We start from the raw sequence: 24,226 nt of genomic DNA on the forward strand, positions 1-24,226 counted from the left end.
GCTGGAGCCTATCCCAGCTTTTTTTTTCAATGGGTGCACGGCACACAGTAACACCCTGGATGGGACGCCAGTCCATCGCAGGGCAGACCCACACACACACATACACACACCCATTCATCTATAGGGCAATTCAGTGTCTCCAATTAACCTGACTGCATGTCTTTGTACTGTGGGAGGAAACCGGAGCTCCCGGAGGAAACCCACGCAGACACGGGAGAACATGCAAACTCCACATAGAAAGGACCCGGACTGCCCCGCCTGGGGATCGAACCCAGGACCTTCTTGCTTTGAGGCGACAGTGCTACCAACTGGCCACCGTGCCGCCCAAAAATAATACTAATGATCATATTTATAAGAAATAATGTTAAAGCCATAATGCAGATTTAAACTTACTACTTAAGTGTTGATTTATACATATTTTGTTAACATTTTCACATTCATTCAACAGTCTGTTTAGCTTTCCAGTAAAGTATTAATGATGATTTGTGGTCTTTTCAGTTTCAGTTTAAAAAGAAAATCTCTTGAAAAAAAGTCAACAACGTCTATTTTAATCAGTAAAGTTTTGGGAACTACATTACTTAGCGTACAAACACTAATCAGCACTTCTTGTGTTCAGCTGTGAGGAGGTTTTAAAGGCGGACTGATACCTGAGCTCCGTGCTGAGTCTCCGTGCATGACGATGCCGTTGGTGAGTCGGCCGGTAAATGGAGATGGTATTTTCATCAATCATCGTCTGTTTTAACTCGGACTTTAGACCTTTAGGCCTTGATGAAGCGATCCCTGTTTTGGTGGATTGAATCTGTATTTATTTTGCCCCGTTATGCAGCCACTAAGTGTTTTTATTTAGTTTAGTTACTGCACCTGGGTCTAGATTACGGGTGATAAGACCACTGACTTGACTTCACACAATCTGCAACTACTGTATGTGCGTGGCACCTTCCATGGCATCCCTGTCTGAAAGAGAATGCTGCCACCCAGAGGGGAATATAGAAGTAATACTATATTTATTTGCAGTACATGTTTAATCCTGATCAAGGTCGTGTAGGGGCGGAGGGCAGGATACTGTCTGGATAGGGTGCTAGCTCGTAATATGGAGTAGCCAGTTTACCTACTGGTAGTTTCTTAGAGGTATCTGAAGGAAAGCCATGTGGGCAGGGAGAAAATATGCCAGACTCTTTACATGCATTGATTAAAATAAACAAACTCCCCAGATTCTACAGTGGCAGTTTAATTACTGCTGAACACGTGTTTACCAGCCATTTAAACGTTACCATTTCATGGGTAAAGGGACCTCAAATAACCTCCAGGATTGCAATCTAATTTGGAAATGAATATTTATTCATTTGGTATTTTTCAGTGTCTCTTCTTTTTAGTGGGCATTGATTAACTTGCCTAAACTTTGATTTGTGACCATTGATTCTCTTTATTGAAGCCATTTGGCACTGACACATCACATCACTCACATCACTTAAGACTTCTCCTCTTGAGGTATTGTGTAACAGGTTCTAATGTAATACTTTTAATATAATATTATATGCGTTTGGACATTGTGTTTTTCCACTTCACAATCAATCTAACCAATTATGAAATCTACCATAATGTTTCTTTAGGGATTTGTGCCCATTTGGTGTTTTAGCCAAAAGGCTGAAACACCTGAACTATATTGTTTGAATTGGTGTCCACATGTAATGTCTGTTTTCTAAAAAATACTAATAAATAAAATAAGCACAGCTTTTCTTGTACTTAACATGTATTGTAACCTTCCGAGCAATAGAGGGAGACAAAGCCCTCAGCATTGTTAATGGAGTTTTATCGATCATGGTGCTCGACATTATTACCTGGCTCATGTTTCCACTGCAGTCTGTTCTTATTTACATTTTCCTATTGAACTGTCTCCCAGTTTAAAAGCTGTCTCACTTTACCCACAACATCCATTATATTAGGTGTTTGACACAATTAAGGCTACATTCCAGATCCTAAAGTACCCTCCTAATAGTATGGGCACTTGGAGTGCTTTCTATTTAAGTGTGCAGTTTGGAATACAGCACCCTCCGGTTCCATGTGCTGCAAAGAAAGTGAGCAGCTTTTTATCTTTTTAAATTTTATTGTCTAAACCGAAGAAAGTACTATCATTAAATTATGCAACTGGTTTTGGAAATGGTTTTAGAAGTGCTGACATACAGCCATTTGTTACAGTATTCAGAACTCAGACTTGTTTCTACAAAAATCATCAACACCATTTTTGCATGAAATTAAATAAAAGTTCATTTTAAAGACTAAAATATATAGAATTACCTGGGACTGGGTTAAGCCACTTTCAGCAGCTCTAAATTGGAGACCAGTCTAATCGTCCTCATTCTTATTAAACAGCGTTTGTAAATGATATAATACAGTTAATGACAATATAAATGATAAACAACGAGATTTTTTATAATACACAATTTTACTTTATTAGTAGTTAATAAGCTTTCACATGAAATATAAAGTTCTTTCTGGACAGGACAGGAAAACAAGCCACTTCTGTCTTTTTCTAACAGTGTCTTATAATACAAAAGGTAATATTAACAGTTCCAGAGGAGGAAAAAGTGCAAACAAAAGTCATTAAGCAGCTGTCTGACATCAGAATAACAGTAAAAGTAGTCTAGGCCACATCCACTAGTATTACACTGTCACCTATTGGGATCCATCCAGCCAGGCTCATCTGTACTCCTGGACAGAGAATATATAAATAGTTTATAGCTTCTGAATCGCTCTGTAAACATACTGAGACTAAACTCAAGATGGAGACATAATACAGACACAACCTGACCACGATAACCAATATCTGTAATGATTTATAGAAGGAAAGGTTCCCAGAGTCGCCACAAGTGACAACATGCTTACTGTACACATCACAGCGAATACAGAGAAACTTCAAAAATCATGTAAATCACTTTTATATCAACTTCAAAAGCTAATAAAAAAGCAAGTTATTTGTAATCAACATGTAGGGAGTAAACACGGGTCGTACCATAGAAATTCATTCACACAGAAGAGCTTTAAGCCAAATGAAGTCTGTCATACTAGCCAAAGTGACTATAACTGATTATCAACATCTTCTCTAACAGCTTTATACTGGCCGCTTGGCTAGAAAGCATCACGTACAATAAATCAAGATGCTCTATCAAAACGGTAAAAAAACAAGTACAAATAATGTGAAAGGCTTTTTGGGTAAATCGAGGACCAGGCAGTCTGTTAGCTTGTTATTTCTCATTGCTGTTCTGCTTGTGTTTTCTTTAAGGCAATAATGGAGAAAACACAAATCCTGGTACAGGAATTACTTAGCGGTGAAAGGTTTGTACGACAGGGATTTCTTTTGGCAAGTTTCCTATGATGTCTCTCAGTGACAGGATCCCAGCAGAGATCGACTCTCGTCCTCGTTCAAGTCGGTCACCAAAAGGAATCATCAGTACCTGAAATAGAGAAGATCAATAATCATTCAGATCCTATGTGAAATTTTAAACTGGGCAGCATAATATGCATGTAGATCCACTTGATCATGTTAAACATACATACACAAATTACAACACTGTTATTATTGTTTAGATCATCAAATCCTGATTCTAGAAACTTGTGCATGTTTTTCATGTGCAGTCGGCTCCAAAATCATTGGCATTATTGGTAAAGACTGATGTCTGTTTTAAAATGTTCTTGTTGGGTACTTGGGTGGCACAGCATTACAGACACAACTGGTCATATCTGAGGGAGGTAGGGTGGAAAGGGACTCCTCAGTGCTGCTGCAAATGTGACCTTTGCTGTGTGTTCGAGTGGTGAAGGATCACATAGGAAATAGTGTGACTTTGAATATGCGGTACAGCTCTCTGGAAGAATCCACTGCTGGCTGGTGTAAAGAATCATCCAGTGGCAGCACACGTTTCTGAGGGGGCTGTGTGAGTCTGCGGCTGTTCTCAGCCAGCATGTGCAGGGGGCAGGGGAAATGGAAATGACTAAATTAGGAGAAAAGGGGGTGCAAATTAACACATATCTGTCCATGTGGCTATTTTACACGATAATTTGTAAATGACCCTTAAAATATGTTGATTGAAAGAAAATATGTTACAATTTATTGTAAAATCACTGTTTAATTTTGTGTTTTGGTCTCAGCCGGTCAAGCGTCTACACAGACATGATTGGCTATATCTGTTCGGGCAAATGGGTATAACAACTGTGCCAAATCAAGAATGCGGACTAGAATGATCTGCTGTCTGTTTTCTGTTCTGATTCCTTTGTCTGCAGGTTACACTGGTAATTAAATACAAAACTGTAAGGGACTGAAAAACCCCCTAATCGTTCCTCTTAGGCCAACAGATTAGCCCACACTGATTAAATGCTTTCCAGTGCTATCTGAATTTCCACTAGAACAAAAAGGAGGTTGTGTAGGCACCTTTCATAGCTGAACTGTTCCAAACATCTTCTGAACAGAACAGCAAACTCATCACGCTCTCAAGCACAAATACAGATCTGATTAAATAATAAATATTTAAAGAAATTCAATCATGCAGATTGATTTTTTAAACAACAGAGCATCACTGCTGGGACTCGTACGTTTCTTTTTCTGGAAAGCAGCTTGTGGTTTCTAGATTCAATGATTCAACTTAACTTATTTATATCCTGTAAGAAAGATTGTTAGTAAGAAGAGCTCTCTGTCAGACAAGGACAGCGGTGGGAAAAGATGGACAGCTTGTAGGTCATCAGCTTGTCAGAACAGAGCATATTAATGGAGGAAGGAAGCAGAGGTGAAGAAGGAAAAGTCAAACACGATGAGGAGGTGAGGATGAGATGAAGACATCACTGAGTGAAAGGTAGATTTAAAATACCGTATCGTGTGAGACATTTTCTTTTATTCCGTTACTGCAGGACCAGGGTTCTCTTTATTTTCAGAGGGAATGGCTAGGTAGTCAGTCCTGTAGACAAATGGGTACAAAAAGAGGCAACATCTAAGAGGGTGCAGCTGGACTGCACTGTAAATCAGACGCTTCTCCTACACAGCATCATGAGAGCAAAATAACGATCACGTCACATCACAAACATTTCATCAATCTACTCTGGGAATCTCTGATTTGTCTGCAGCATTTATGAACACAAGAACCAAAAGAAAACATAGGGCCAAGATATTAAATTTGGAATTAATTCTAGTAAGGCGTTTTTAAGGCATCTTTATTACTACGTGGCTTACAGGCTTACGAGCCTGATTGTGCTAAACTGGGTAGCAAAACTTAATTTTTGACATTTAGTCTAAAGTTGGAAACAAGTAAAGATGATCCCAATCAAGGGACCCAAAAAAAAAGGTTCTGGAACAAGAGAACCTGGTGATGGTTGGTAGGGACATCACACCCCTTTTGCATTGAGTGTTAATAAGAAGTCATTTTCGAGAGGATGGCTGCACCAACCCTTCATTAAATATTTATTTTTCATGTTTGCTCCATCCTGGTTGAAGTTGTGGTGGGTCTGATTTTCCAGAATCACTGGACGTGATGCAGCAACACATCATGGACAGGATGCCAATCCATAACGGGGCATCAGCCACCCCCCAGACACAGTCAATCATGTCTGTATACAGATGCCCGACCCTGTATCCCAGCGGTAGTGGGCTGGTGTAATTTATTGCTATGCCACCCGAGCTCCCTGAATAATCTATTATATTAAAATAATGTAATGGCAGCATCGTGAAATCATGTTACTGTGAGAATGTCGAGGTCCTTGTTGTTGACACAATATGATTATAGCATCCATCACTTAAACTCTGAAACAATGAGAGGAAAAATCTTTCTGATATACTCACGCACTGTCCTGCGCTTGCTCGTCTGACTTGGAGATTTTTCTGTAGCAGTAGATCATCTCGATCAGCAGCCAGAGGGTGAGGAACACCAGTAACAGGTACATCATGATCTCTGAATACAGTGCTGTGGAGTCTTTACTCGCTGACAAACGCACAACATACATTTACAGCCAATGAAGGTTTAAAAAATATATATATACAGTACAACTAATGACAGTGATTTTAAGCTACACTGTGTGGCCAGAATATGGACCCATTAAGCTATTTGTAATATAAGAAAAGGTTGTTTAACTCCAGGTCTTAAAATACATTATTTTTAGTGACATTACTGACTCTTTAACATGTACGTGGTGGCATTTTCTAATAATAAAAAATAGCCTAAAGCCTCTAACACGAATTGTTATCTAAAAAAAACCCAAGCAAAACAGCATCACCAAATTAACTAAACAAACCAAATAAATGGTTTCAAATAGGCTTACTGTTTGATTCAGTTCTTCCTTACATGTTTTAATGCACTGTTCTTTTTGCATTTGCATTCTTTACAAGGCATATATGGGCCCTTTAAAATTCCAACAGAATTTGGCCCCTTTATAGTAGGACTTCATTCCCACCCACATTTAAGCCTCAATTAAAGCCACCTGATTTATAGCTCATGCTCGGTTGGTATAAAGCACACCCCTACACTGATCTTTTGAGGATAAAATATAAATAAGACTTGGTCTGCAAAAAGAACACAATGGACGTGCAAAATCTCAGGTGACTTTCAAGAGTTAAAAAAAGTGTAGAACTGCTTCATCCTGGTCAGGGTTGTGGCAGACCCAGTTCCACCTGGAAACACTGGGCTGTTTCTCAATGGTGGTGGGCTTGTCCTCACTGTGGAACATGCTAATTTAATTAAAAAATAAATGCAATCATTTATACTATATACACTAATTAATCAAATGTATAACTTGCACAATAAATAGCTTATCAGACTTGAATGAAGGCAGTTGGTGAAATCGTACAATTTACGCTTCCGATTTTTAAATCACACACATGGTATTATGTTAAAAACGGATGTCAGCTACATCTCATCTGTCCAGAAGCCAAAGACTATTTCAAATAGCATCAATAAGAACATATAAATACCACTAACCATAATTTGCTTAAATAAAAGCAGTTGTTTGGTCAAAACTGTTGGCTATTGCTAGCCTGATAAGTATTTTCCCATGACATGAATGCAAAGTGTGTGATTCACATGCAAACACACTGACAATCCATGCGCCAAAATGCTTAAGAACCTCTCCAAGTGATCAATGACGTGGCAAACTCAGCTTCGTAAAAAACGGTGAATGAAATATGACACAGAGCTTCCCAGCTTTATCGTCTTCAGCACAACAGCAATGTTGATACACATTAAATTACATCTTTAATAAAGTGCAGGTTTAGCTGGAAGACGGGAAAGTTGAGAAATGCTGTTTTTATGATGCATCACAAGCAGTGCAGCGCATGTAAATATAATCAGATTCACACCGGTGGCCAAAATACTGATCCAATCCTGATTTAGTCACAATGATTCATATCTTGCACTTACTGGCATATCCCACGCATGAAATGTAAAAGCGTTATGTGTTAAGCTTGTGTTTCACTGATGAGTAATTCCAAACAATTCACGGCTTAAATAATCGTGTGTTTCTATCTGTGCATCTTGGGGTGGAGACACAGATAGAGATGATGCACTGTGGTTGTATGAGGAAGTCGGAGCAAATATACAGTACGTTGTGTTCGGTATATTCGAATGCATTCAGCAGTCTCAAGGCAGGCATCCACAGAACAATACACAAGCCGCAGTCTGTACGTTACCCCTCACAATAGAAACAGTTGTAACAGGTTGGTTAGATAAAACTCATCCCCTGAAACCAACTGCCTTCCAATAAGCAGTGAGCAGTAAATAATAATAAAAACAGAACAAGGCATACTATTAATCAAACAAACACTAATAACACAAGGATCCAAAAGGTACAATCATTTATTAAGAAAATGTCTGAACCCATATAGAAACACATCTGACATCATCTATCTGCATTAAAGGACATGTGGGCCTTTATGTGGTGTTAACATCAAACACACACAGTCAAACAAAATATTTCATTTCAATTTTATTCACCGGGTTGTGATAGGTCTGGTTCACCAGGAAACACTGAGCTTAAGACAGGGCGCCAATCTATTTCAGGGCTTCAACCACTTCCCTGATCTCAGATGTAGCCAATCCATGTTTGTTTAGATTCAGAGTCAAACCCGGATCTAAAACATACTGGGTCTGTACTCTTTGTTTTACAAGGGTCTGTGTATCTGTGCTTGTCTTTGTAATGTATTGTCCTGTTCTGGGTCAATTCAAAATGAAGGAACAGAAGACATGATTCGATTCAGTTCATTTTGACCAACCACTTTATCCTGGTCTGGATTGTGGTGGGTTTGGTTCACCGGGGAACTCTGGGCACAAGGCAGGAGCTTTCTGCCAAAAGCAGGGCTTTGTCTGTGTAAATGCCCGGCTAGTTGATGGCGCTGCTGAGATTCAAATCCTGGATTTCAGCAGTGGTGGGCTTGCTTGTTAAACAAACAAACTGAAAAACACAGACAAACTATCAGCAATGTAATAAAATACTATACATAAATAGATTTTTTTGGTATCTACACCACATTAAGGCCTCGATGTCAGGTGGAAATCTAACAATGGCACACAATAGACAGTACAACACAGCCAACACAGTACAGACAGCACATAGTAAGGTCAGCACATGGTTACATGGTTTTTCTTACCTTTTTCCCGAACCACCAGGTCGATAAATGTTGCGTTCTTACTAATAGAAGCGGTGTGTAAGTTGAAGGAAAATTGACGATGTACCACGCATTCATACCGGCCTTTGTCATTCAGCGTGACATTGGTAATGCTGATAGAGAGATCCTGTAAGTCTTTGCTGCCGTTCCACAGAAGGCGGCCCATCCATGGCCCCTCCACCCCCTGTGGTTTGCCATCGTAGATGAAGATCTGTTTGAGAGAACTCACTTAAGTCACGCAAAAAGCTCTAGATTTCATACATCTACTAACTAGGCTCATGTTTTGAATAGTTTTTCTGCTGCAGGACTAAACCCACATTTTGTTTTTCTCAGCTGAAACATATTCTGTAGTTTAATTGTTCAACAGATTCACAATATCCTTTTTACATTGACAAACTACCACTGGGATCCAGGCTTTGAATCTCCACCAGTGCTATATAAAGGATGGCCGTTGTTGCCTGATACTACATACAGAGTAATATTAGTATTTGCACGCTTATCTCTCTCCAGAGAAATCAGCCAATGGATCGCTGTTCCGACGGAGGCTCCACCTGGAGGACAGCGAATAGATCGTAGCGCTTTGGCAGCGGCGTCGTCAATCACTGCGACAAAGCTGGGACTGTCAATCATTTGGCGGGTTCAGCTCATTCTAACAATAGCTCTGCTTTCTGTGTGGTTCCTGTCAGTGATAGTTGTGTTGTGTGTCGGTTGTGCTTGTTGTATTCCTAGTGTTGCTGCTTTTGTTAGTGTGCGAGAGCCTGTCCTGTCATCTGTCTGTTGTTAGTTATATGTTGTATATAGCAAGTGTAAATAGTCATCCTCTATCCCGTCTCTCCACCTGATGTAAATATCTGCACTTATTATTATAAACCTGGTCATACGCATTCGGTGTTGTCCGTCTCATTTTTTACCTTCTGGTAATAGTTCCAACACCCCTCCACATTTAAGTGTTACGGTCTGTTCCCCTAGACTGGGTCGTAACACTGTCGACATAAAGACATGATTAGCTATTTTTGGGAAGGGGGGGTGTACGAATCCCCACAGAGGATTGACATCCTGTCCTCACTGTTATTGCATTGCGCTTGTGGTTCTGGTGAAACCAGAACCTCTGTGACCCTGACCATGTTAAAACGGCGACATTAGAGCTTAGAAATCTTAAATCAGAAGAATCTTACGAGCTGGGGCTCAGCCGTCCGATTGGTCCTGTAATACCAGTTCACTCTGGTCTCGGCATTGATTTCTCTCTTTATGCATGAAACGCAGGTGAGCTTCATGGGGTTCCCCACCACTGCCTCGGTGTCCGGGACTGCGTCCACACACACTGGTTCACATTCCTGTACTGCAAGTGAGACCACAGAGTGAGAAGTACAGGCTTAGTGAGCTAAAAAAAAATCCAGTCAGCTTCATTCTAACAACAGGCCAAAAGTATGTGGACAGCTAATGCTGCTTTTTTGGACATTTACTTGCAAAACAATAGTCATTTATATAGAGTCATTTATATAGAGTCATTTATATAGGTATATCAGAGTCCAGCCATTTATTTCTGAAAATATTGTCTGTATTTAAAAAGTTGCTGTCTTTAGGTTTATTCTATTACATTATTTCTTGCATGTAATCATCTAATTGTCCCCATTTTCATTTTCCTTGTCAAATTTTAAGCCTCAATCTTAATCTCAATCGCTAAGCAGGTCAGTTAAATCTGAATTAGTCAGCTGTCAAGGGAGAAGAGAAGCGTAACATCATTATCCTTTTTTTTTATCCTGGGTCTGTATGAGAGTGAAACCTGTTTTTGCTAATTATCTGACTCCAGTCCAGACACATACATATTTCACACCAGCACTATAGCGCCATGCAAAGCAGGACTTGAAGGGGTGTGGGTGTTGGGGCAGGAAGATAAAAGCTGAAGACATTTTAAAGACACTTGACAGGGGTCTATAATGTTTAGTTTCCTGTTTTAGTTTGCTATTTGTTTTAGTTATTTTATCATAAGTTAAATTCTCTTTGCATTTTGCCAGTGTCCAGTGAGCAGTAATGATTCCCACACTGTGATGTGGAGAATAAAACATACTCTGGTGCATATTGAATTCAGCCGCACAGCACACAGTACACAGCTTGAAATACAGGCCATGTTACATAACCCACAGCTCCAAGCTCATGCTGTCAACACTGCTGATGTCTTTTTAATGTGAAAGGTCAGCCAACCAGATAACAACACCACATATAATGTGGAACACTCTAGCTTAAGTATAGCACAAAGTTAATTTAATTTACAGCAAGAAATATGATATACAATTATAATATACAAACCTTGTAAATGCTATTTGACTAAAGGGACTCAAATTCCCACAGACACAATTCAAAATTGTACGCTTAAACTTAGCAGAAAATTGGGGCTAATATATCCATGAAGGGGGCAGCTCTGTTTAAATGCTCAAGGTTTTGGAGTAGAATGTCCAACTAGCTTAATGCTCAATTGTCCACATATTCTGGCCATATAAAGAATGTTCCATAAGTTTTAAATATAAGGCAGATCATTATTTTATGTTGGTGCTTGGTCATGAATTACATCTGGTCTTCCAGAAAAAACGTCTGGGTTTTCTTACAAAACTTGCCCAAGGGTCAAACTAACCCTGTTCATACGGGCACAGAAAAGTCCCCAACTATACTCAATCAGAATATGAATTAGAATGAGAGGATCATGCAATTAACTACCGTGACCTTATAAACCTTTATATTCCTTTTTAAACCAAACAGTGGGCATACCCAGCAGACCAATCCTCGGTATGCCAAAACATTAGGACCACCCCACAAAAACAGCAACGGATGCTCAGACAGCCACGGTGACAGCAACAAACCACTGACAGGTTGTTGGGCAGCCAAAACTCATTGACCCAGGACATAAAGGCTATGGCATCTGGTATAGACCAAGAGAAGAGCTACTGAGGATAATTTCAATCCCGGTGATGACGTGAATGTATCTCTCAACAGAGTGCATCAAACCCTTCTGTGTAAGGGGCTGCGTACTCGCAGACCAGTCAAACCCCCAAAGCTGTTGAAGCACCACTGTCTAAAGCACCTATGATGGGCACAAAGCATCGGAACCGGAAATTTGAGCAATGGAAGAAGAATCAGTCCTGGTTTTTTTACATTATCATGTGGACGGCCGGACACTTGTGCAAAGAGATGCCACAGAGACGTATGGAAACGTGATCCAGCTCGCAATTGTGAAGCTGAAGGACCGGCTGGTAATATCAGATATCACAGGACTCATTTAAATGGCTTGTGGCGTCCATGTGTCGTTAGGTTAGAGCTGTTTTGCCAGCATATTTGCATTTATATTTTTGACATTTAGCAGACACTTTAATCCAAAGCTACTAACAGTACTGTGACAGTATATTGTCTAAGCAATTAAGGGTTAAGGATCTTGCTTAAGGACCCAACAGTGGCAACCTTTCCATTACGCGTCCAGTACCTTAACCACTAGGCTACAACTGCCCCTATTAGGTGGATGGTCCTAATGTTTAATTGTGAAACACCTGATTACAAGTCATATTTCTTTATGAACTGAAGTCTGGTTATTTTGAGAAAAAGATAGACAGTAAATCCAGGTAGAAAACAAAGTGGATTTTAATCACAGTGCAGTTACTTACCAGCAGATATCAGCAGGAAGAGAAAAGTCCACAGAAGCCTCTGAGTGGTCATGATGTTAATGACAGGGCGGCGTCCACTGTTTACAACAAACAGAAACACAAACAACAAACTGGGATGAAATAAAAGCACTAAAAGGGCAAAAAACAGCTTTTAATGGTTCATTTTTAACATAAATACGGGACGTTTGGTTTGGTCGGAACCACGGACAGCGACTAACGGTCGTTTCCAAATGCGTAAAAGCGCCCGTTAGATACCAGCCGAAACACCGTGATTACTTAATATGCGTTATTTATTAATTTATCTACACATAAAAACTAAATCTGCAGCATAAATATCGACTATTTGTACCATAAAGTCAAACACGAACTCCAGAAAATGGTTTAATGTGACACTTCCTTGAATAAATCCTAAACACACCAACATGTCCCAATGGACTCTAACGCCTATAATAAAGAACAAGTTTTTAAGCTTAACAGATTGAAAATAGCTTGACGTGCTCATTTTAAATAAGTCTATTTAAACTGAAAGTTTAATTTTATATTTACCTCACACATTACATCCACACCCTCCTGACCAGCCCGTTTACTCTACACTGAGAACCGACGCTCCGTCTCTCCGCCGAGCTTCCTCATTGTACCGATTCACAAAAGCAAAACATGACAACAAAGAACCCCGTATTTCAGATAATTCCGCCTAATAAAGACTGCCAAGGCGTCACGAAGAGAAAGCAAACTAATGAGGTTCTCCCAGCGCACCCATTAGTGAAGTACAGCCGAGCTCCTGCCGACCTGAGGCTGTGGAGGAGAAGTGCCGCCTGGCTTTGTTTTTAACCTCGCTGTAGCTCGGTGCGCATGCGCACACTCAGTCACAACCTGACCTTTCCGGTTTCTTTCCTCAAATTTACCTGCACGACGTGTGTTCAATAATCAGCAAAAAGTGAAAATATTGTTTAAAAAAACAAAATGCAAATAGGAAAATAATTCAGCTACTGGTTTAAAAATGCATGTAAATTATATAGCCAAACGTACTATGTGCATAGCCCTTCTAATAATTAGGCCTGAGTGTTTCAGCCACACTCGTTATGTATAATACCAATGATTAAAAATAAGTGGAATGCTTGCAGCTTTGTGTCAGGGCAGTTGTAGCCTGGCAGCTAGGTACTGGACTAGTAATCAAAAGGCTAACGGTCCAAGCCCTACCACTGCCAGGTTGCCACTGTTTGGTCCTTGAGCAAGGCCCTTAACCCTCACTTGTTTAGATTATATACTGTCACCGCTGTAAGTTGCTTTGGATAAAAGCGTCTGCTAAATGCCGAAAATGTAAATGTCAATGATTTCAGTAAGGCTCTTTCCTGTTCCAGCATGACTGCCCCTCCTTGTGTACTAAGCAAGGTCTATAAGGCATGACTTGAGGTTGGTGTGAAGGTCTTTCAATATCTACCCCACAAAAGTTATGTTTCACATTCCCACAGACACACCCCAAAGTCTTGTGAAGGTTGTTGTAGTTCTTATGGGGGTGAGGCACTCCATAGGTATGAAGATGGTTTTTAAATACATCCTGAACACACAGCAGTTCTCCTTCGCAAAAATTATTATTATGAAGTAACTGAAAAAGCTGATCCACCAATTTCCCAATTGTATACTATTAACAGACTAGGCTCGCTCCACATGTGCATCCGGCTCATCCTTGGTGTCTCAATATATGAGAAACATGCAACAGGAAACAGAAGGATTGCTTAGTCAGAGCAGACAGATTTTATAACCACAGGTTTGTTAAGCACATGTGGACGTTCAATCTTTTGCATATTGATTTGCATATTCTGCATCATCACTCCTGCCATTCCTACTGAAAAGAAATAGCACAGACTAGCATTAAATGGTCAAAACTAGTCAAAGCTAGTTTATGCTTAGTAGTGAGCTACTGCTGGTTTAAGCATGCCATGTGCTGGTCAGTTACTAGTAAAATCAGCATGAATGTGCCTAATAGACAACATGCAGGTCAATGGCTGGCAAAAATAAGCATAAATCAGTGTGATTATAATTGACTGGCTGGTGACCAGTTTCTGTCAATCTAAATAGAATTAGTTTGACTGAACACATTACATTTTAAAAGTGAATTAAACAGTGTATTCTGGCCAAGGCCTGAAAGAAAACCCAAGCTGTCACTTATGTTGAGAGGAAATTTGAATGGCTACAAAACAAATGTTTGCCATTTATTAGAAGCTGCTAACAATTTGACCACACTGTCTACAATCAAGGCAATCACACTACTAAAGAGCGTACACACTATTACCAAAGTCTGTTGCTTGTTACATGGACAGAATAAGGACAAAAGAACAAGTTTGTTGCATGGCAGCCTCCAAAACCCAAAACTCCAATGCTGCTCAGCTTTAACCAGCAATAGATTAGCAGTTGGCAGTACAAACCACTCCACTTTCTCTAGAACTAGGCTTTTTTTTTCTACACTACTCAAACCCACACATAAACGCTTTTAGGCCAGTAGAGGCTGAGCAAAGCAGCTTCACTGCAATTACAGCAATTATGAGTCACACTGAGCGCAAACAATGTGTCTGGAATTAGAACCCAGTGCTGCTCAAAAGTGGCAATCATAAAAAGTGCACTTTTGTTCTCTTATGTCTGTACTTATACTTGTAATACTATTATTGATTAATGAGTATTATAATTGTGTGTTGTATTGAAATCCCTATCCTAATAATAATAAAAGGTCAGTATTTTATTATTTAACATGCAGCAAGGTATGCATAAGTCGCCACAGATCTGTCCGCATACCAGACATGGCACAGTTTTTATGTTGGATGCCCTTCCTGATGTATTTTCATCCGGGCTTGGGACTTGTACTGAGATTGCACTGACAAGTGCACCGATGCCTTGAAGTTTGGAGAAAAAAAAGTTGGAGATGAAAGCACCATAATTGAGGCTTCACACTTAATAGAATAAACCATGAATTCAACCTTTTGCATATTGATTTGCATATTCTGCAACATCATTTCTACCGTCCCTACTGAAAAGAAACAGCAGACTAGCATTAAATGGTTGCTAGTCAAAGCTAGTTCATGCGTAGTAGTGAGCTACTGCTGGTTTAAGCTTGCCATTGCCGATTTTGTGTTCAAAACACAACATATGCTGGTCAGTTATTAGTAAAATCAGCATGAATGTACCTACAAGACAGCCATCATAATAGCATAATAGCAAGACAAGCATCATAATATTGGACTGCTTGTAACTGAGGCTTCTATAGAATAAAACATGAATGGAATGACATAATGGGACAGTTTATGGAGCAGAGTGAAATTGAGAGTCTGCCGTGAGGAAACTTGTATCCTCGAGGAGAAAAGTACTGAGTGAACATTGTACCTACATGCTGCAGTGAAGCTTTATTTTTCTAATACTTATCAATTTATGTTTTTAAAGATTTTTCTGTAATGTTATATAAGCCCAAGAGATGTGTGTGTGTGTGAGTTTGAAGTGGATGTGCATATGCACTCAATACTGTATATATTAAATAAAAACAATAGTGGTTGATTATTAATTTTTCTTCATGTTATATGTGTTTTTATTAAAAGTGGCACATACACTCTTACAGATTTGTGAAAGACATTATTGTGTTGTATAATGCAGGCTGTCCTGATGTAAACATTATTAAACTGTGATTGCAGTAGTAGCAGCAGCAGCAGCGATGTACTACTGAGGGAGTGAAACAGCGGCAGCCACCTGAGACTCGGCTCATACTAAAAATGGCAGGCCCAGTGGTTGCCATATCCACGAGACTGGAAAACCATAGCAACAGTGATGCAAAATGACAGCCTGGGCTGGGCAGCCTAGACTAGTGCGTTCACCCAGGAGAAAAGCACGGAGCCCTGCTAATCTATTCATCAGCCGAAACGAACAAATCTATTTATTTTAAAGAAATCTATTATTATACTATTAACTGGTCTGAACAAAAAAACTCATTTTTATCTATCAGAAATAAAATAATAATTGTGAATGTGATTTTCTATTTAAATGTAATTGACTATAGTACTGTAAAAGTATTTGCTCTCTTTCTAATTATTTCATTTCTTTAATTTTCTTCGGGATCAATTAAGTATCTATCTGTCTGTCTGTCTGTCTGTCCGTCCGTCCGTCCATCCGTCCATCCATCTATTTTATTTTCATGTTTTACCGCCACTTTATCCTGGTCAGGTAGGTCAAGGGTCACTGTGGGTCCTGCTTTCCCAGAATCACTGGGCGCAATGTATTAAGACCCAACAGACAGGACACCAATCAATCGCAGTACCTCGGCCATCCCAGACATGAGAATTAGTACATTTGAAATTCTTGTTTTCATTGCATTTTGAAAAAAAGTCAAAATTTTTCTGGATATGGGGTTTGTAAATCATGTTGTCAGTGAATTGGTCCACTCAGTTTAATTTGTTTAATTTATACCAATATCTATAGTAAAGAAAATCATTTTAAGCATTGGGGGAAAATATTACCTTTGTGACCCCACTGAACAGTTTTTGGGATGACACTGAACACTGATTGCAAGCCTTCTTGTCCAGTAACAATACATCACAAATACTCTTTTGACTGAATAGGGACAATTTCACACAGACAGACTAAAATCTGGAGCCTGGCATACTGGCAAAGGGGGTGGGGTGGGGGGGGGGGGGGGGGTGGGGGGTTACATTAATGCCCATTTTTAATGCATTGTTATAGCCAAATGTTTCACAATTGTGTAGATATGTGCATGGTTGACATATGCAACAGTGGCATTATCAGCTTATTACTGATTTGTTTAACACTTATGTAGGTATGAAACATTTTCCAGACCACTTTCCATATTATGCATTATGCATGTTTTTAGAATTTGTCTCAGGTAGGAAGCACAGCAGAGACTGTAATATGATCCAAAGGGAATTAGCGTCTGAGGTTTAGCATACCCCTATCTCCCTAATGGAAAGCAGTCAGGTGAGTAAGCATGCACACAGGCTCTCTCTGCCTCTTTACAGAACCTGTACTTTGGAGTTTTACTTATTAAATCAGTCTGCACTCCGGTTTCATCGAGGACACTACGAATGTTTATTACAGTACTGCATGGAGGTAAGATCCATATCGCATTCATGTTTGAATAACTGTAAAGTATAATAAAATAATGTTTGATTAATAACAATGTACAGTGTTTTATCTACAGCCAACCAGAGGAGTCTGTTCAACATTCATTGTAAAATAATAGCCCTTCTGGAGTGTATTAAAGGGAAGTGTGGCTGTGAACGTGAAGGTAAGATCCTTTGGAATCTCCTAAACATCTGAATTCATTACTCATGAAATGCACCCTGATCACGCTGGCCAACCTTACAACACAAACAATTCTACTTTTTATTTCTTAATTACAAGCACTTGGCTGGCACACTACTGTTGGGATCTGGGTGCTATCACCCAGTCAGGTGTCTGCGTGGACGTGATTGGCGAATGTGGGGGGAGGAATGGCCAGAACAGCCAAGCCATTGGGAGGTGCTCTGGTTAGTGCACTTTAAGTACTGGTCCCAAGCCTTAATAAAAAATAGCAGTTAGCAAAGTAGTGAATCCAAAAGGGTATCTGGTGTAAAATCTGTGCCAAGTTCTGGTATGCAGACCAAATACAGGAGTAGCTGAAGGAAAAAATATCTTTATTGAATATTTTGATTATTTATTTACAAAACACATAAAAAAGTATGTGAACCTCTGGGGTAAAGGGCAATTTAGTTAAAGATGAGATTCACCAGGTGTTCTGCTCCATAAAAATGACAAAGAAAGCAGAAAACATCCGAGTCAATTCAAGTCAGGTTTATTTATAAAGCGCCTTCATGGACCTCAAGTGTCCAAGGCGCTGTATAATAACATCAGAACAATAATAAAACAAATCAATGACATAAGATAAATAAGGAAAAGACAAAAAATCAATGTAAATAAACAGTTGGCACAGAAAAAGCCATGCTAAAACCCAAAAGCCTGTGAAAATAAATAGGTCTTCAGTTCGGATTTAAATTGTGATCAATTGTAGGGGACGCCTTAATAAAAAAGTGGCAAGCTGTTTTCTCTTAAGTCTTCTCAAAACTTATATAGATATATGTTAAAGGACTACACCAAAATACATTGAGCTGAAAAGGCCTCAAAAATTTAAAGTTTACAGGTAAAACAAATTGAAAACATTTAATTTAATGTGGGTAATATGGTTAGGTTCTTGTACTCTAGGTGTAATTTTTCAGGAGTTGCAGTGAAACAGTTTTAGACATGTAACTATAAATAAAAAACACTGTAAAAATGTGTGTCTGTATGGGTTTCCTGAATTGTTTCTAATCATTCCAGATGAAATAGACCTGGCAGATTTGAATGGTCAGGCAATGTGTTTACCACGTCACAGATCTGAAGTTGCATCAGATTTCCTCAACCAGAGAGAAAAATATATTCTCATCAGTGTGACCTGTAAGAAACCTTTTCATATACACATCTCCATAAAGTTCATCTAGATTCACTTCTGGTCTTTTGCTAACTGTGTGTAGTTAATGTATATATAACTTTGCTCCCTTCACAGTGACCAGTGATGTGTTAAATCCTGTGTATAATTCATTACTTCTCAACTATGACCTACATGATCCGCTGTGTCTTAGTATGTTAACTTCTTCTAAATAAAGTAAATCAATTCTTCTGTGGTAAAGGTTTCTGTGTTAAGAATGTTTTGTGTCTGTAGCTAAATTACGAGGTGAAGAAACTGAGAAGAAACTACGAGCATCAGCTGAATCAAACAGTTCAACCTCGTCACTATCCAGTCAGAGTAAGCGTCTTAGTGTAATACTATTAACATCCAAGGTTTGGTGTACTGATTCTTTTGGGTGAAATTGGATTTGCTGGTTGAGCTCTATTAAAAACCTTATGTGTGATGTAAGATGCCGGGGTACAAGCCTAAACATGCAGCTCACAGATTAAAGAGAGGAATAAGGGAACATCTTGCAAATCCTCATGTCATTTGGTAATCAGTTCTGTGAGATGTCCTGGGATGTACAACTTTTGATGAGTAATTTCTAATTTAGGGATTGCCTTTTGCACTCTGACCTAGATAATATTAATTAAAATTTGACAGTAATTTGAATGGTATCATGTTGAATTACTTATCACACACTTGTTCTTACTCATTATCATTATATTATTATTATTAGTGTGTGTATATAAATAAGGATTTAAACACACTTTGTAAATCCTCATTGGCAGATACAGCTTTAGTTCACTTGTTTTCCTCTGTTTCAGGTCAGCAAAGATCCTTCAAACGTATTCGCTTCTTGAGCGGATCTCACCAGAAAAACTATTAAATATTGTAGCCAACTGCAGTTTTTTCTAAAGCATAAATATAACAGTTAGAACAAAAATGTATTTGTACTTGAAAAATAAAAATGATTTATGTACAATTATTAGTGGTTTATATGGTTTTAGATTCAAAGCATCTCATGGCTCGTTAGCAGGTAGAAGTTTCTCCTCTAGGGGACACTATTGGCACTGTATTCACTATGGTGCTCTGCACTACTGACCCTGTGTTCTTAATTATTTAATTATAATTAACACACTACAAAATGGCAGGTTGATTTTTATTGAATATAACAGGACTTCATAAATGTTTGGAACAGCTCCTTGGCTTTGACCAACTAATGTTAACAGGAAACATAACTAGGTTAGACCACACTGATCATATATGGACATTAATTAAAGCCATCTATTCTGTTAAGAGCTTTAAAATAAACTCACAAACAAACATGGTAAAGATATGGTAAAATATCATGACCAGTCTAAAATACTATGTAGTGAATGTTTGATTCCATTATTTTTTTCATTTATTTGAAAAATAATTTGTGTGTCTAAGGGAAATTGGTACCCATTTAGTCATTATAGCCTTTGTGAGGTTCTAATTCATCTCAAATGTGTTCACTTGGGTAAAGGTCAGGGCTTTTACAAGCCACTGGAGCTGCTCCGCAACAAACTTTATGGACTTCGCTTTGTGGACAGGGGCATAGAAATGCACAATTTCAAAAGCATATAATTTATTACTTTTAGTTGGTTTTCATTCAGCTGTTAGCAATTTATGTGTCTGAGACACCTGAAGTAAATAATTAGGAGATAGTTTTGGCCATATAGTGCAAGTTGCTGATTATTTACCAGTGGATACAAATTCCTCACATGTATGTGTAAACGTTTTACTTTACCCAAACCTGAATAGTAATATTACTATAGTAATGATAATAATACCATAACAATGATTATAATAGAATAAACGAGAACACTCACTTCAGCAAAAATGATTTGGGAAATATTAAATACACCTAAGCACAAAACCAGACAAACAATTCCCATCCACAGCAAACAGAGTCTGTTATTTAAACCCACTGGTCTCAGGTATTGCAGCTGTCCATGTGTAATGGAGAAAGCCAGAACAGAAATTGGTATATAAACAGCCCCTCTGCTCCCCTCCCCCTTTAAGTAATACAGCATGACAACAAATGAATTCATGTTGACAAAAACATAAACGACTCACACACTCCACAGTGAGAACAAAAGGCCTGACATTAAGCATGGCATTCAGTGTGGCATTCACTGCACCAGTATCAGCAGATGAAAGCTATGTTAAGTGACATGGTTCCACTTTGCACCCAATCTTAATCTTAATGACGGGCGCGAGATGGAACGCAGGCAGCAAAACTATCAGTGATGGTTAGGGATGGACGGCACCCTCGAAGCAACCCTCCCCAATCAGTTTAGTCTGTGTTGCTGAGCAATACTTGCTTTACAGCATTGAGTCCAGCACAGATGTCGAGTTTTCATGCCAAAGTTAAGAAAAAACAACCAGACTGTTATCAGTAAAAAATTCAATGGTGCTTATGAAATGGGTGACCTGGATGTGTAAAGGAACCACCGATGCTGAGACACATATTGACATTTTAGAAATACTCAGCAACAAGGCCAGGCCTCATAGACATGCTATAACAGCATGGCTGCATAGACAGAGCGCATGTGCTTGACTGGCCTGCCTGCAATCCAGATCTGTGTCCTGCTGAAAATGTATGGCGCATCATGTCTTGCATTGATTTCCCAGCCAGGCGGCTGGGGTCCTTTCTGTATGGAGTTGGAATGTTCTCCCGTGTCTGTGTGTTTCCTCCAGGTGCTCCGGTTTCCTCCAACAAGTCCAAAGACATGCAGTCAGGCCAATTAGAGATACTAAATAGCCAGAAGTGTAAGTGTGTGTGTGTGTTTGCCCCGTGATAAACTGGTGACCTGTCTGGGGTGTTTCCTGCGATTCGCCCAATGGATCAGACCCACCGCAACCCTGACCAGGATAAAGCAGTGGTGAAACAGACAATGAATGAATAAATAAAGTTGATCAATCGGATGTTTCTATTTTTTGCATTTTATCAAATGTCCCAACTGGTGTTTGTAAATATGTTTTTACTGCTTAAGAAATTTAGGACAGTGGAAATAACATGATATAAAACAATATAGAATGCAACACATTACATTATTAATCCATGCAAGAACACAAACACATTAGGGAAGTTCCTCCTCTTCCTGTCGTCTCTTGCTGGCAGTGTTCTCACTCATCTCTCCTTGCAGATCCGTTTGTTCATGCGCGTGTTCGCTGGCAGTTCGATCGTCTCGTCTTCGCTCTGTAGCTGCTGATGTCCTGTCATCATGACGTCCAGCCGTCTGTGCAGCAGTGAATTTAAACTGACAGTCCTTCATCTCGTTCAGGCTCTGCTCTAATGGATGCTGCTTAGGCTTCGACTCCTGCTCCTGTTTCATAATACAGAAATGTTAATGTGTGTGCAAACAGAGAAAAGCTAGAATGGAAACAATGAATTAACAGGAATCAATAAAAAGGTGGTAAATCTTTATGTTTTTGATTATAACATTAAAAAAGAATGATTGTACGCAGACATAAGCACACATTAATCTACGCATAGTTTTGTGCCACCTTGAAACACTTTACACAAGGCAGAAATACAGGCTGGTTAAAACCCTGGTTTACAGCACCAGTTCCAGTTCCGAAACATTCAGAGAGTGAGAGAGAACACAAGCAAGCGTCAAATCAATTATAAACACACCAACATATGTATGTCTTTCAATCATCAATGATATTGGATAGTGGATACTAACATCCTAAAATAAACTCATCTGAACATAGCAGCGTAAAGAAAAAAAAATTCATGCCACGAAATTTAATTCCATGCCAGCCCAGCCCATCCCAGCTGATCCCACCTAAACACACTACACACACACACAGAACCTAATACAGAGTCATTTAGGACGTCTTGGGGACTGGCTCCACCGGTTGTGTGATTGTTTTTCTGTAAATTCAATTAAAATCTATTTGCTGATGCACACAGATGATCTAAATCAAATAAAGCGTCCACAGTGAAGTGAAGGAGGAGCCGCAGGCTGCATCAGTACACAATAACATGATCCGTGTGGATGGCAGATCACAGGAGGCACGTCTGAGTGCCTACATGAGGTGTGGGCATGTCATAAAGCCAGCTAATGGAAATGAAAATGGCTTTATGTAAGCATCTCCGTAATAGATGGGGGATGTGGGTCTTGCTTTATTTCCATATGGAATTCTTTAAATGTATAGACAGGTTGTGTTTTGAACACAAATCCAGCTATTATATAACAGTAATAGCTCGATATCTGGCAGCAGAAACTAGCTTGTAATAGCAACCCCCTGATGCTTGTCTAATGTTCTTTTTTAGCAAGGCAAGTTTAAAAAAAACTGACCTGCACTGGGACTCCATGGATCGTTTGGGCAGGACCTAAAAGAATAAAAACTATCAAGAGCGAGTAGGAAACCATCTTTAGGTTCATATATGTAACCACAGCTAGTTAAGAAACGTCCTATTATCTGTAATTAGCTCTAAGATCTTACTCAGTGTTGGTCTGTTTGCTGGAGAAGGTTCCAGTTCCTGCAGCAGCTGCTCCAACTTAAAGTATTTATACTTCTGGAGTCTAAAATCAAAAAGAAAAATGTATGTGAGTATTAAAATGTTTATGTAACTCTAGCAGACGCTGTACTAATATAATATGATCAGGAACGAACCGTTCGGCCAGTAAAGTCTTGGAGAACTGAGTTTCAGGTGGGATTTTAACACGGAGGAAATCTTCCACTAATGACCCGAACGAAACCTGTGAGCTCTGCTCATCTGCCTGAAGATAAAAACCATTTAATTCATCTGTAGCAAGATAAACAGCAGATATTTGAATGTGCTCCCCTCTGTCAGTGATGTTACCTCACACTCCTGCTGCTCCTCACTAAAGGAGAGCTGGAACAGCTTCATACTCAGAGCAGAAATGGCCGAGTGTAGAGACTTAAGAAAGTCTTCAGGAGACGAGCCTGGAAAAATAAAAAATAAAGTGTCTTAAAGCAATGCTACAATAATTTTATTTATTTATTATATTCATACACATGTGCTATATATACTACTGTATGTACTGGATATTTGTATTGAATATATATACTGAATATACACTGATCAGCCATAACATTAAAACCACCTCCTTGTTTCTGCACTCACTGTCCATTTTATCAGCTCCACTTACCATATAGAAGCACTTTGTAGTTCTACAATTACTGACTGTAGTCCATCTGTTTTTCTACATACCCTTTTTAGCCTGCTTTCACCCTGTTCTCAAATGGTCAGGACCCCCACAGGACCACCACAGAGCAGGAATTATTTAGGTGGATCATTCTCAGCACTGCAGTGACACTGACATGGTGGTGGTGTGTTAGTGTGTGTTGTGCTGGTATGAGTGGATCAGACACAGCAGCGCTGCTGGATTTTTTAAACACCGTTGGTCCACCTTGTAGATGTAAAGTCAGAGACGATCGCTCATCTATTGCTGCTGTTTGAGTTGGTCATCTTCTAGA

At 39.3% G+C, this 24,226-nt stretch overlaps 2 protein-coding genes across 6 annotated transcripts; both read right to left on the minus strand.

The window, feature by feature from the left end:
• Nucleotides 1-2,442: 2,442 nt before the first annotated feature.
• scn3b (sodium channel, voltage-gated, type III, beta) lies at nt 2,443-13,073 on the minus strand. 5 transcript variants are annotated; one of them, XM_063016566.1, is made up of 7 exons: nt 12,832-13,073; nt 12,286-12,362; nt 9,811-9,974; nt 8,618-8,846; nt 5,822-5,960; nt 4,857-4,943; nt 2,443-3,452 (listed from the first exon to the last, which is right to left on the minus strand). In XM_063016566.1, the coding sequence occupies exons 2-6, from the start codon at nt 12,335-12,337 to the stop codon at nt 4,880-4,882; spliced, it is 648 nt and encodes a 215-aa protein (XP_062872636.1). In that variant the 5' UTR covers nt 12,338-12,362; nt 12,832-13,073; the 3' UTR covers nt 2,443-3,452; nt 4,857-4,879. The 5 variants fall into 5 exon arrangements, with proteins under 5 accessions (XP_062872636.1, XP_062872637.1, XP_062872639.1 ...); XM_063016567.1 differs by lacking the exon at nt 4,857-4,943; XM_063016569.1 differs by lacking the exon at nt 12,832-13,073 and having other exon boundaries at nt 9,811-9,969; nt 12,286-12,361.
• An 8,705-nt stretch (nt 13,074-21,778) lies between these two features.
• On the minus strand, nt 21,779-23,650 carry si:ch211-286b4.4 (uncharacterized). Its single transcript, XM_063017237.1, has 5 exons — nt 23,589-23,650; nt 23,399-23,505; nt 23,228-23,307; nt 23,080-23,114; nt 21,779-22,098 (listed from the first exon to the last, which is right to left on the minus strand). Exons 1-5 carry the CDS (start codon nt 23,634-23,636, stop codon nt 21,853-21,855), a joined length of 516 nt encoding a protein of 171 aa, XP_062873307.1. The 5' UTR covers nt 23,637-23,650; the 3' UTR covers nt 21,779-21,852.
• Nucleotides 23,651-24,226: the final 576 nt, after the last annotated feature.

Source organism: Trichomycterus rosablanca, chromosome 20 (assembly GCF_030014385.1).
Source record: "Trichomycterus rosablanca isolate fTriRos1 chromosome 20, fTriRos1.hap1, whole genome shotgun sequence".
Lineage (NCBI taxonomy): Eukaryota > Metazoa > Chordata > Actinopteri > Siluriformes > Trichomycteridae > Trichomycterus > Trichomycterus rosablanca.